This window comes from Equus przewalskii, chromosome 26 (genome assembly GCF_037783145.1).
Source record: "Equus przewalskii isolate Varuska chromosome 26, EquPr2, whole genome shotgun sequence".
In the NCBI taxonomy this organism is placed as follows: Eukaryota; Metazoa; Chordata; class Mammalia; order Perissodactyla; family Equidae; genus Equus; species Equus przewalskii.
The window spans coordinates 5,505,716-5,518,775 of NC_091856.1; the positions used below are offsets into that span (position 1 = coordinate 5,505,716).

At 48.9% G+C, this 13,060-nt stretch overlaps 1 protein-coding gene across 1 annotated transcript in view; it reads left to right on the forward strand.

Moving 5' to 3' along the window:
• The first annotated feature begins 11,602 nt into the window (after nt 1-11,602).
• GALNT12 (polypeptide N-acetylgalactosaminyltransferase 12) overlaps nt 11,603-13,060 on the forward strand; it is a 36,528-nt gene continuing 35,070 nt past the window's right edge. The window contains exon 1 of the mRNA XM_008526699.2: nt 11,603-12,027. Coding sequence (XP_008524921.2) covers nt 11,660-12,027 — 368 coding nt within the window. The 5' untranslated portion in view covers nt 11,603-11,659. The remainder of the gene's footprint in view (nt 12,028-13,060) is intronic.

A 13,060-nucleotide genomic window follows, 5' to 3' on the forward strand; every position in this document is an offset into this window, starting at 1 on the left:
TCTTGCATTGATAAAGTTTGGAGATCTATTGGCTTCTGTCACCTGAAGATCCATCTCCCTCACCAGATTTGGGAAGTTCTCAGCCATTATTTCTTTGAATAGGCTTTCTGCCCCTTTCTCCTTCTCTTCTCCCTCTGGTATACCTATAATCCTTACGTTGCATCTCCTAATTGTGTCTGATAATTCTCGGAGAGTTTCTTCATTTCTTTTAAGTCTTGCTTCTCTCTCCTCCTCTGCCTGCAACAATTCTATATTGCCATCTTCCAAATTGCTAATTCTTTCCTCCATATTATTGGCCCTACTGTTCAGAGCATCTAGATTTTTCTTAATCTCCTCTATTGTGTTCTTCATTTCCAATATTTCTGTTTGGTTCTTCTTTATCGTATCAAACTCTTTTGTGACATAGCTCCTGAACTCGTTGAGTTGACGGTCAGAATTCTCTCTTAACTCATTGAGAATCTTAATGATGGCTGTTTTGAAGTCATCATCATTTAGGTTATATATCTCATTTTCTTTGGGATTGTTTTCTGTGTATTTGTTACTTTCTTTCTGTTCTGGAGATTTAATGTATTTTTTCATATTGCTTGATGTTGTTGATTTGTGCCTCCGCATGGAGATAGAGTTTAGTTGCTCCTTTCACTTGTTTCAGCTGCTGCAGTGGGGGGAGCAGCTGTTTATACTTCACCAACCAGGAACCCTGTCCGTAGTTGCTAACTGGGCCTGGGCCCCTCTTCGTAGCCACAGTGGCCCTTTGGATTCCCTCCTCTGCCGTGGGGGCCGTCACAGGGGGGCTTCAGGCTGCAGGTGACTACTGTTGCAGCCCACCTAGATGTGCTCTCTCCTTGGGGTCTGCAACGGTGTTATGGGCTTTTCCAGCGGCCAGGGGTGGGATCACTTATATTTGTTGCTCCGTTGCTGTCGGCACCCACCAAATCTCACTTGTCCTCTATGGGTCGCAGGAGAGCTATTGGTATCTTCTACAGTCTGTGGTTAGTACACCTAGCTATGCTGCTTTTGCCCTGGGGTCTTCCAGCCTTGTGGCTGGCGGCTGGGTGCCTTCTACTGGTGCTGTGCAGAGGCTTTCCCTAAGGCTGCTGTGAGCCTGTAGGGTTTCCCCCTAGGCTACTAAGCTGGGTCTCTGGAACTCTCTCCAGCCCCAGTCCTCTCCGAGATCTCCGGCAATCCCTAGTCTCACGGGGCGGGCAACGGCAGCTGGGGGTCGCCCCGCCCTCTGGGCTTCTCTCCGGGCCTCTCCCGGGAGCCCTGAATGCTGGGCGTGGCCCCTCTGCTAATGGCAGACAGAGAGTTTTGTCTGCTGCCCGGGCGGAGCTCCGGCGCTTCCCCTCCGGGTCGCAGAACTGGCCTTTGAAAGCTCCCCCAGCCCCGGTCCTCTCCGAGATCTCCGGCAATCCCTAGTCCCACGGGGCAGACAACGGCAGCTGGGAGACCTCCGTACCCTCCGTGACTCTCTCTGGGACCCTCCGGGCGCCCCGAGCACCAGGCTGGGTCTCCCCGCCAATGGCGGGGAGAGACTCTCCCCGCGGGCTCAGGTGTGCAACTCCAAAGTTTCCCTCTGCGTTTAGGAGTAATTGTGAGGGGTTTAGGTAGGGTTCTGGTCACCTGTTTCCACCGTCTCTCCTCTGTTGTGTTCTCGCTCCTGCCCTAGATGTGTGTGGATCCTCTGGGGGCGTCCGTTGGAAGAAAGCCGCTTGCGGGTACTAGGCTGCCCGTCGGGGTCGGAGAGTTTTCACCTATTTCCACATCCTCCCGGAGGAAAGTCCGTCCGCCTTCCGATGTATAGTCGCGTGGGTGTCTCAGACGTCCTGAGATGCTGTCTGGATATCCTTTGTCAAGCGATAAGTGTCCAAATAATTGTAGACTCGAAGGGCGAGAGACAAAGAGGACTACTCACGGCGCCATCTTGGATCTTCCCCGGTCTGTGGCTTTTTTCATCCAATATTTTCATCATTGAAATTTTTTTTCTTTTACTTTGACACCTTTCAATCATTTGGAATTTATTTCGGTATAAGGTGTGAGGTTGGGATTTGACTTTATTTTTTCCAAATGGTTATCAAGTTGCCCCAATCATTGACTGAATCTGCCATCTTTTCCTCACCAATGTTTGAAATGCCTCATCTACCATATATCATATTAAGCTCTAAAAGGGATGTAGTGACTCTTATAAAGGGAGGTAATACGAATATCAGAAGTGCCTTCTAGAGAAATCTGTCTGTTGGTCGAGCAGCTGATAGATGATGAGATGAGATGGTGTGGTCAGAGAACAAATAAGCCCCCCAAACTAACAACAAATCCAAGAAAGGACAAGGCCTTCAGTTTGGGAAGAGCTATGAAAAGCATTAAGGTCCCCCCTGGATTTGCCCTCTGTGGATGCCAGCTCATCATCATTAATGACATTTATATAGTGCTTACTTGGGCAGGGACCATTTTTTGCTCTTTACTCTGTTAAGAAACTGTTGTATTCCTAATAGCCCCCGGGTGGTACCAGGGCTGCTCGTCTAAGGACCACACTTTGAGCAGCAACATGCTGGACATCTTCCATTTATTTTGCAAAAACTCTTTCCACCCTGCTTTGTGCCCAGGGAAGCTTTCTATGTGGGTTATATCAGTCAGTCCTCCCAAAAACCCTACTCAGGAGGTATTATTATTATCGCCACCATTTCATAGGTGAGAAAATTGAGTTGAGAGAGGTTAAATAACTTGCCTAAGGCCACACAGCAACCTGTCATGGAGCTGGGGTTTGAGCTCAGGCAAGTGGCTCCAAGGTTGTGCCCCTACCCACTAAGCTGAGCTGCCTTCTGGTCTCACAGCAGCCTGCCAGTGAGTTGTGCAGTGGGAAATCCTGGCCCAGGAGTCAGGGGACCTGGACTCAAATACTTGCTCTGCCACTTGCATGTTGTGTGACCTTGGGTAAGTCACTTCACCTCTCTGAGCCTAAATTCCCTCATCTGTCTACCTTGCAAGGTTGCCATGAGGGTGAAAGGAGATGGTATGTGAAAAATAAAATCTAGACATTTATGGCACATCCAGATTCTCAAAGAGTGACAGCTTTTGTCCATTACCTGGGACTTGAACCCATGTCTTGAAACACCTAATTCCATCACTCTGTTCTCTGCCACTGAGCCTCTTTTGGGAAGCATTCTGATTTGGTAAGCCGATCCAAGACACTGAGTTGTAATCCTTGTCTGGTTTCTGATCTGACTACAGATCTTAAATGTTTTGAGTGTCTGGACAGAGGCCAAAAGGCACAGTTCCAGGCCTTTCCTCTCATGCCTGTCTTTCGTACCAACCAGCGGACTCTGTCCTGTGGGTAGAGTCACCTCCCACTAGTTTGGTATCAGCAGCAAGTTGTCCTGAGTGGGAACTGCTTTGCATCCTTAACCCCAAACCCCTCCCCTCCTGGAGCCTGAGGGAGATGCTCATGGAAGGCCGCTGTCCTCCAGGCAGGCCGGTAACCAGAGGCTGTGATTCTGAGAGGACGGGAGTTGGATCCTAACTCTGCCTGAGCCATCAGCTCCTTCGAGCCCCTCTCCCTGCCCTGTGACTCAGGCTCCCCATCTGTAAAATGGGAGAATCGGGCCAGATTAGTGCTTCTGAGCTTTTGTGGCTGTGGTCCCCTTGAGAATAGAGAGTGTTTGATAAAAAGCTTTGAACTAGCTTCCCAGGATGTAAAACAGCAACGGCAACAACAAAAACCCAGCTCACACCCTCCGCCCTTCTCCAGAGATACCAAACCATGCCTTCCCCTGCCCTGGGCACCAGCAGAGGGAGTTCCAGATCAACCTAAAATATGGTTTAAAATGTCTGCTATTACTGCACATGCAGGTATCCGTGTAAACTTACGTCCTCAGGGAAGCCTTCCTATACCCCTGAAGCAGACCAGCTTCCACTATATAAGCCCTTTCAGCACCTTCTAATTCTTCTTCAAAACACTTAGTGCAACTCTAATAAGTTATCCTCAATATCTGTCAATTCCATTACACTCTAAGCACCATGATGTCAAAAATATCCGTCTTGATGACAAAAAAAATATCTCTCCTTGACCAAACTCTAGCCAGGCTCCTCTGAGCCCTCTTCTCGACTAGGCCTCAACCTTGGCCTATAAAAACCACAGACTCTCAACCCACATGATTTCGTCCACCCACCTCCCCTGGCATCAAAAGACTTCAACCAACACTAACGTAGTTTTCCCAGCTCAAGGCTGCATCCCTGGGATGACCGCAGCCCCTTACACACCTGACAGAGAAAGCTCCAGACTGCCGAGAGAATTCACTGTCTGTTCTAGCCAACGCCCAGCCCTAGGCCCCTGACCACCCTTAGAGCATTTACTAAAAAGGGCTTCCAACTGTGAATGCCTTGTCTGGCCCTTTGAGATGTGTATGGATCTCCTACCACTCAGGAGTGTTTTATCTCAAGGACCTGAAAGCTATTTCTCTAAAATGTAACCATCAGGAAGGATAGGGCCTCTGTGCATTTATGCTGACGAGCCCTTTGTAGTTTTTCACTTCCCCGACTCTACAGAGCCCCTACTTGCCCTGCCCCCCCATTCTCCCTTTAAAACTCCAAGTCACTTCTGTGCAAATCAAAATTGGGTCCGTTTACACCTGACTCTCTGCCCTATTGCAGTAGTTTTAAGATGTGTCCTGACCACTTTAACTGGTGACCGGTTTGTTTATCCTTGACATGTGCCTATTATAGTGTGCCTTGTGCCTAGTCCCTAGCACTGCGCCTGGCACAGAGTAGATGCTCAATAAATATTTCCTGGATGAGAAAATGTTGATTGAAGTCTCCATTTGTCCAGTTACCTATTGCTGGGTAACAAACCATCCCCAAACTGTATGGTGTAAAACAACAACTGTCTTACTTTGCTCATGGGTTCTATGGGTCAGGAGTTTGAAGAGGGCACCTCTCTTCTCTGCCCCACGATGTCGGGACCACAGTGGAGATGATCTGAATGGCTGGGGTGACTTGAATGGCTAGGGAGGAGATGGTCCTCTCTCACCCATCTGATGCCTGGGCTGGCTGAAGGTCGGGTGCAGCTGGCACTGTTGACTTGGTGTCTCCCTGTGGCCTCTCCAGCATGATGGTACCAGTAGGACTGGATTTCTTCCCTGGCTGCTCAGGGCTCCAAGAAGTGATCCCGTGACAAGGTGGAAGCTTCGTGGCCTTTTATATCTAGGCTGAGCAGCTGCAGAGATTCATTTCTACCATATTCTACTGGTCGAAGCAGTTACAAGTCTGCCTGATTCAAGGAGAGGGAGTATCGAATAATTTGCATCCTTCTTTTAAAACTACCACGCTACCAGAGCCAGATTTGAGGGGGAATTCTCTTGCAGTTAATCCTCCATATCAGTGAAGACTAGATTTGACTGCATAAGACAGAAAACCCACAGAAACAGTGGCTTAAATGAGATGGAAGTTTATTTCTCTCTCACGTGAACACCTGGAAGGAGGCCATCAAGACTGGTTCAGTGTCCACAGTGTAAGGGACCTGGGAGCCTTCCGCCATGTTGTTTCACTATTCTCAGTGCATGACTTCCTCATGACCCAAGGGGGTTGCTTGAGCTCCAGTCTTCATATCCAGAATCCTGTCAGCAGGAAGAAGGAAGGATGAGGAGGTTTCCTTTAAAGACATTACTCAGAAGCCCCATCTGACACCACCACTTCTAGCCCATTGGCTGCACACGTAGTCACATTGTCATGCTTAGCTGCCAGGGAGGCTGGGAAATCTAATCTTTATTCTGGAAGGCCATGTGCCCAGAGAAACAAACAAAAAATCAAGAGTTTTACTGTTAAGGAAGAAGGGAAGAATGGAAATTGGCAGACATCCAGCAGTTTCTGCCACCCCTTCTTGGTCCACTCTATTTCCTGTTCTTCCACTGACCAGCTGTGGGCCTGGATGAAGCACTTCCTTCAGCCTCGTTACCCGTTCCCCTGGTAATTAGGGACGAGAAGGCTGCCATCCAGTAAGGAAGCTCAAAGTATTCAAGCGATGGACATGTCAGTGCTGTGGTTCTGGGGGGAGAACCGGAGCCCCACCCAGCCAGCCTCCTTTCCACATTCCTGAGTGGTCCCCTGGGGTCTGTGGGAACAGATGTTAGAACTCCCAGATTAGATGACCATTGAGCCCTTTCAACAAGAGCTCTGAAGAATTCGTATTTGTGACATTGGGGAGTAACTTCTCCCTGCTCTTGACTGGGTTGCCCTCCAACGGGCCCCTCCCCTGTAAGTCCAAACAGGTGCCTGTGGAAGTGAGTGTGAGGCCCACAGCCGGGCGTCCACTGAGCATGTACTGTGTGTCTGACATTGTACCAAGCTCTGGGATCATAAAGTGAGCACAGTTCATATGCTAAGTCTCTTAATTCCTTTTGTTACAAGGCCAGGGTGTGAAATAAGCACAATCCAGCGTACCAAGTGCTGTAACAAAGTGGGAGGATGTTATGGATGGAATTGTGTCCCCCAAAAAGGTATGTTGGAGTCCTAATCCTCAGTACCTGTGAATGTGACCTTATTTGGAATGGGGTCCTTACAAACATAATGGAGTTAGGCCCCAATCCAATGTGACTGCTGTCCTTAGAAGAGCAGAAGAGACACAGGGACAGACACACGCCAGAAGGACGCCAGCTGGAGATGGAGGTGGAGCCTGGAGGCACGCATCCACGACCAAGGACTGCCGGCAACACCAGAACCAAGAGCAAGTTAGGAACAGTCTCCCAGAGCCTTCTGAAACAGCAACCCCGGCGCCAGGACTGGCTGACATCGGACTGCCAGCCTCTGGGATGCGAAGGAGTAAATTCCTGTTGTTCTCAGCCCCCCAGCTTGTGGGACTTTGTTCTGGCAGCCCCAGGAAACTAAGAGAGAGAGGCTGATACGTCAACTTGTCTAGGCTTTAACCCCCAGTTATTCAGTCAAACACTAACATAGGCGTTGCCATGGAAGGATTCCGTAGAAATGATTAACGTCTACGATCAGTCGCCTTTAAGTAACGGAGATTACCCAGGTGGGCCTGGTCAGTCAGATGAAAGGCCTTAAAGAGCAGATCTGAGGTTGCCCTAAAAAATAAGAAACTTTTGCCTGTGGACTGCAGCTTCAGGTTGTTCCAGAGAGTTTCAGCCTGCCCTTCCTGATGGCCTGCCCTCCAGATTTTGGACACACTTACCCAGCCCCCACAATTGCCTAAGCCAGTTCCTTGCAGTAAATCTTGTAATATAGCTACCACTGGTTGTGTTTGTCTGGTGGAACCCTGACTAATACACAAAGGATGAGGCGATCTTGAAATACATTTGCCTAAGAGGCTGTGGAGCTGCTGAAGGCTTCACAGGGGAGGCGGCTTTTGGCAGGGTCTTGAAGGATGGGTAGGGGTTTGCTAGGTGGGGAAGGGCATTTCAAGCAGAAGTACCAGCAGGCACAAAGGCTGGAAAGGTGAAGCCTGCCCTCTCCTCCCGCAGCAGTGAGATAGGCCCTGTGGAGTTTGGAGGAGTCACATTCTGAGGACCTCTCCTGTCATGCTGAGGACTTCAGCACTTGTCCTGGAGGCCATGGGTTGTCCTTTTCTCACTCTTCTTATTCTTTTTATTTGCTTTTTCAATTGAGATATAACTTTCATAAGCCCAGCGCACAGGTTTTGGAGAACTTGATGAATTTTTCCACATGTCCATAGCCATGTAATCGCCACCAAAAGCAAGGTGGAGAATTAGTGCTGGGACTAGGGGCATGAGGCCCACGAGGCGAGCTGTGCAGGCCGGTCAGATTCTACCTCTACTGGAAATTTTGATATTTGGTTCATCATAGATTTTTGCATTCATTTTGATTTTTTTAAAAATATCGCTTATTGCAACCTCAAACGACACCTGACAGAACTAGAAAAAGAAGAACAAACAAAGCCCAGAGTCAGTAGAAGGAGGGAAATAATAAAAATAAGAGCAGAAATAAACGATATTGAAACAAAAAAGACAATAGAAAGGATCAATGAAACAAAGAGTTGGTTCTTCGAAAGAATTAACAAAATTGACAAACCTTTAGCCAGACTCACCAAGAAAAGAAGAGCAAAATCGCAAATAAATAAAATTAGGAATGAGAGAGGGGAAATCACAACAGATACCAAAGAAATACAAGAGATCATAAGAGAATACTATGAAAAACTATATGCCAACAAATTGAACAACCTGGAAGAAATGGACAACTTCCTAGACTCCTACAATCTCCCCAAACTGAATCAGGAAGAAATGGAGAATCTGAATAGGCCAATCACAAGTAAGGAAATAGAAACGGTAATCAAAAACCTCCCCAAAAATAAGAGTCCAGGACCAGACGGCTTCTCTGGAGAATTCTACCAAACATTCAAAGAAGACTTAATACCTATTCTCCTCAAACTGTTCCAGAAAATTGAGAAAGATGGAGAACTCCCTAACACATTCTATGAAGCCAACATCACTCTGATCCCCAAACCTGACAAGGACAACACAAAGAAGGAGAACTACAGGCCGATATCACTGATGAACATAGATGCAAAAATCCTCAACAAAATTCTGGTAAACCGAATACAGCAATACATCAAAAAGATTATACACCATGATCAAGTGGGATTTATACCAGGGACACAGGGATGGTTCAACATCCGCAAGTCAATCAACGTGATACACTACATCAACAAAATGAAAAACAAAAACCACATGATCATCTCAATAGATGCAGAGAAAGCATTCGACAAGATCCAACACCCATTTATGATAAAAACCCTCAATAAAATGGGTATAGAAGGAAAGTACCTCAACATAATAAAGGCCATATATGACAGACCCACAGCCAACATCATACTCAATGGACAAAAGCTGAAAGCCATCCCTCTGAGGACAGGAACAAGACAAGGGTGCCCACTTTCACCACTCCTATTCAACATAGTACTGGAGGTGCTGGCCAGAGCAATTTGGCAGGAAAAAGAAATAAAAGGAATCCAAATAGGTAACGAAGAAGTAAAACTCTCGCTGTTTGCAGATGACATGATCTTATATATAGAAAACCCCAAAGAATCCACAGAAAAACTATTAGAAATAATCAACAACTACAGCAAAGTAGCAGGGTATAAAATTAACGTGCATAAATCAGTAGCATTTCTATACACTAACAATGAACTAACAGAAAAAGAACTCAAGAACTCAATCCCATTCACAATCACAACGAAAAGAATAAAATACCTTGGGATAAACTTAACCAAGGAAGTGAAGGATCTATACAATGAAAACTACAAGACTTTCTTGAAAGAAATTGATGATGACATAAAGAGATGGAAAAACATTCCATGCACATGGATTGGAAGAATAAACATAGTTAAAATGTCCATACTACCTAAAGCAATCTACAGATTCAATGCTATCCCAATCAGAATCCCAACAACATTCTTCACAGAAATTGAACAAACAATCCTAAAATTCATATGGGGCAACAAAAGACCGCGAATTGCTAAAGCAATCCTGAGCAAGAAAAACAAAGCCGGCAGAATCACAATCCCTGATTTCAAAACATACTACAAAGCTACAGTGATCAAAAAAGCATGGTACTGGTACAAAAACAGGTCCACAGATCAATGGAACAGAATTGAAAGCCCAGAGATAAAACCACACATCTATGGCCAGCTAATCTTCGACAAAGGAGCAGAGGGCCTACAATGGGGAAAAGAAAGTCTCTTCAACAAATGGTGCTGGGAAAACTGGACAGCCACATGCAAAAGATTGAAAATTGACCATTCTTTTTCACCACACACCAAAATAAACTCAAAATGGATCAAAGACCTAAAGATTAGGCCTGAGACAATAAGTCTTTTGGAAGAGAATATAGGCAGTACACTCTTTGACATCAGTTTCAAAAGAATCTTTTCGGACACTATAACTCCCCAGTTGAGGGAAACAATAGAAAGAATAAACAAATGGGACTTCATCAGACTAAAGAGCTTCTTCAAGGCAAGGGAAAACAGGATTGAAACAAAAAAACAGCTCACTAATTGGGAAAAAATATCTTCAAGCCACTTATCCGACAAAGGGTTAATCTCCATAATATACAAAGAACTCACACTGCTTAACAACAAAAAAACAAACAACCCGATCAAAAAATGGGCAGAGGACATGAACAGACATTTCTCAAAAGAAGATATGAATATGGCCAATAGACACATGAAAAGATGTTCATCATCGCTAATCATCAGGGAAATGCAAATCAAAACTACACTAAGATATCACCTTACCCCTGTTAGATTGGCAAAAACATCCAAAACCAAGAGCGACAAATGTTGGAGAGGTTGTGGAGAAAAAGGAACCCTCATACACTGTTGGTGGGAATGCAAACTGGTACAGCCACTATGGAAAACAGTATGGAGATTTCTCAAAAAGTTAAAAATAGAAATACCCTATGACCCAGCCATCCCATTACTGGGTATCTATCCTAAGAACCTGAAATCAGAAATCTCAAGAGTCCGTTGCACCCCTATGTTCATCGCAGCATTATTTACAATAGCCAAGACGTGGAACCAGCCTACATGCCCAGAAACTGATGATTGGATAAAGAAGATGTGGTATATATACACAGTGGAATACTACTCAGCCATAAAAAAAAGACGAAATTGGCCCATTCACAACAACGTGGATGGACCTCGAGGGTATTATGTTAAGCGAAATAAGACAGTCAGAGAAAGACGATCTCTATATGACTCCACTCATAGGTGGAAGTTAGTATATTGATAAGGAGATCTGATCGGTGGTTACCAGGGAAAAGGGGGGGTGGGGGGAGGGCACAAAGGGGGAAGTGGTGTACCCACAACATGACTAACAAAAATGTACAACTGAAATCTCACAAGGTTGTAATCTATCATAACATTAATAAAAAAAAATCTTTAATTTTGATTACTGAGTTTTTTTTGGCCCACCCTTAAATTTTGAATCTCGGAGAGAGCCTCATGCCTCACTCTGGTCTTGACCCTGTTAAATATTTCCAGCGCCCCAGTGGTTCCCTCATTCCCTCAAGCCACGGCCTGGGGTGTGTGCGATGGTATCATGCGTGTGTTCTTTTCAGGGGCTAGTTCGTCCCTTTGATCAATTTCCTGGAGGAATCTGTGAAGTGAGGGATAAGCAACAGATATTGACTAACAGGGAGCCAAGGAGGGTTTATTATTCAAGGGATCCGAGCAATATGTCTCAGGGGGGCCCGCAGACAGCCTGGCGTCGATTAACCCCCTTGCGCCCCAGTCTCCTTATCTGTGAAGTGGAGTTGACAATCCTAGGACGGCTCCTCCTGGACTGTGTAAGGGTCAGATGAGATAATGCAGGGTGAACTCAGCCAGCGTTTACTGAGCCCTTACGATGTGCCAGGCGCCGAGCTAAGGCTTTTACAGCCGTGACCTGTTTAAGAATGCACACAGCCCGCAGAGAAGGTGCCAGTGGCAGCGACCCCACGTGGGGCCCGGTAAAGATCAGCCGCCCTCGGGGCGTGAGAGCCTCGCTCCTGCAGGCGCTCGGGCCGGCCGGGCGGGCGGGGGGCGGTGCGCAGGGGGGCGGGCCGGGGGCTGGGCGGGGCGGCGCGCGGTTCCGGGATCCGGGTCCCGGGCTGCGCCGCCGCCTCCTGGCGCGCGAGCGCTGGCCACAGCGGCGGGCGCATGTGGGGGCGCGCAGCGCGGCGGCGGTGCCCGCGGGGGCTGCGGCGCGGCCGGGAGGCGCTGCTGGCGTTGCTCGCGCTGCTCGCGCTAGCCGGGCTGGGCTCGGTGCTGCGGGCGCGGCGCGGGGCCGGGGCCGGGGCCGAGCCGGGCACCCCGCGCACCCCGCGCTCCGGGCGGCGCGAGCCGGTCCTGCCGCGGCCGCCGGTGTCCGAGGCGGCTCTGGGCGCGCGGGGCGAGGCGGTGCGGCTGCAGCTGCAGGACAGTGAGCTGCGGCTGCAGGAGGAGAGCGTGCGGCTGCACCAGATCAACATCTACCTCAGCGACCGCATCTCGCTGCACCGCCGCCTGCCCGAGCGCTGGAACCCGCTGTGAGTCCGCGGCTGGCGGGAGGAGCACTGCCCGCCGAGTCCCCGGGCCTCGGTTTCTGCATCTGTGAAGTGGCGGGACGCAACTGGGGTTTCGAAATACCTGGGGATCGCGCGTCGTATTGAGTCTTTCTCGGAAGTGGGCAGTGGAAGTGTTCCTAGGGGGAAGGCGCAAGAAAGTTTTAGAAAACGAAAATAGAAAACTTTCAGCAATTGACGATTCTGTCACTACGTGGTCTCTTGGCTCCCTCTCCCTAGAGAAGGTCTGTCATTCGGCCTTGAAAAGTGTGGGGGTGGGGGCTAAGCAGACAGGTTTAAGTTGAGACCCTCTTTGAGTGCCCCTCCTGGGGCCGCAGCACCCCCGGTCCAGCTCCGCCGCTGCCCCGCTGCCTTGGGGAAGCGAAGGGCTCCGAGGCTTGGAGCCAGGCTCCATTCACCTGCCGGTATGCGCCAGGGCGGCGAAGGAAGTGGAGGGGAGGGCACGCCGCAGGTAAAGTGAAGCGTGGCTGGAAGGCCAAGTCAGAGGCCACAAGCCTCCTTCCCTGTCACTGGGAGTTGGATTCCCAAGCTTTAGGAGGAGGAAGCCAGGAAGGAGCAGCTGGTGGGAAACACTCCTTCTGGCTGTGGTCCAGCTCAACTCACTCCCGTGGATGGTGCGGCCGAGCCTGGGTGGTCAGACGCCTGACCCCTGTTGGAGCAGCTGGCTGGGCGGTTGCCCCGCTGCTTGGGTGAGAGGGGAACAAGGTGGTAGCAAGAGGACACCCTCCTGGCCTCTCCCTCCTTTCCTCCCTTGCTGGGGATCTTCCAGGTCCCCGTTTGAGCCCCCTCCTTTAAGACTGAGGAAAAGAGGGCTCAGAGAGGGGATCCAGGGAGGAGGCAGGGGGCAGCCTGCCGTGTGCCCTAGGCACCTGCCACCCCACCCACTGTGTGTCATTCCTGCTTTACAGGTGTGGAAATAGGCTCAGAGAGGACAGGTGGCTCGCCAAGGCCCCAAGGCAGGAAGTGGCCTTGGGGGACTGTGACGCTGCTGGCCCCC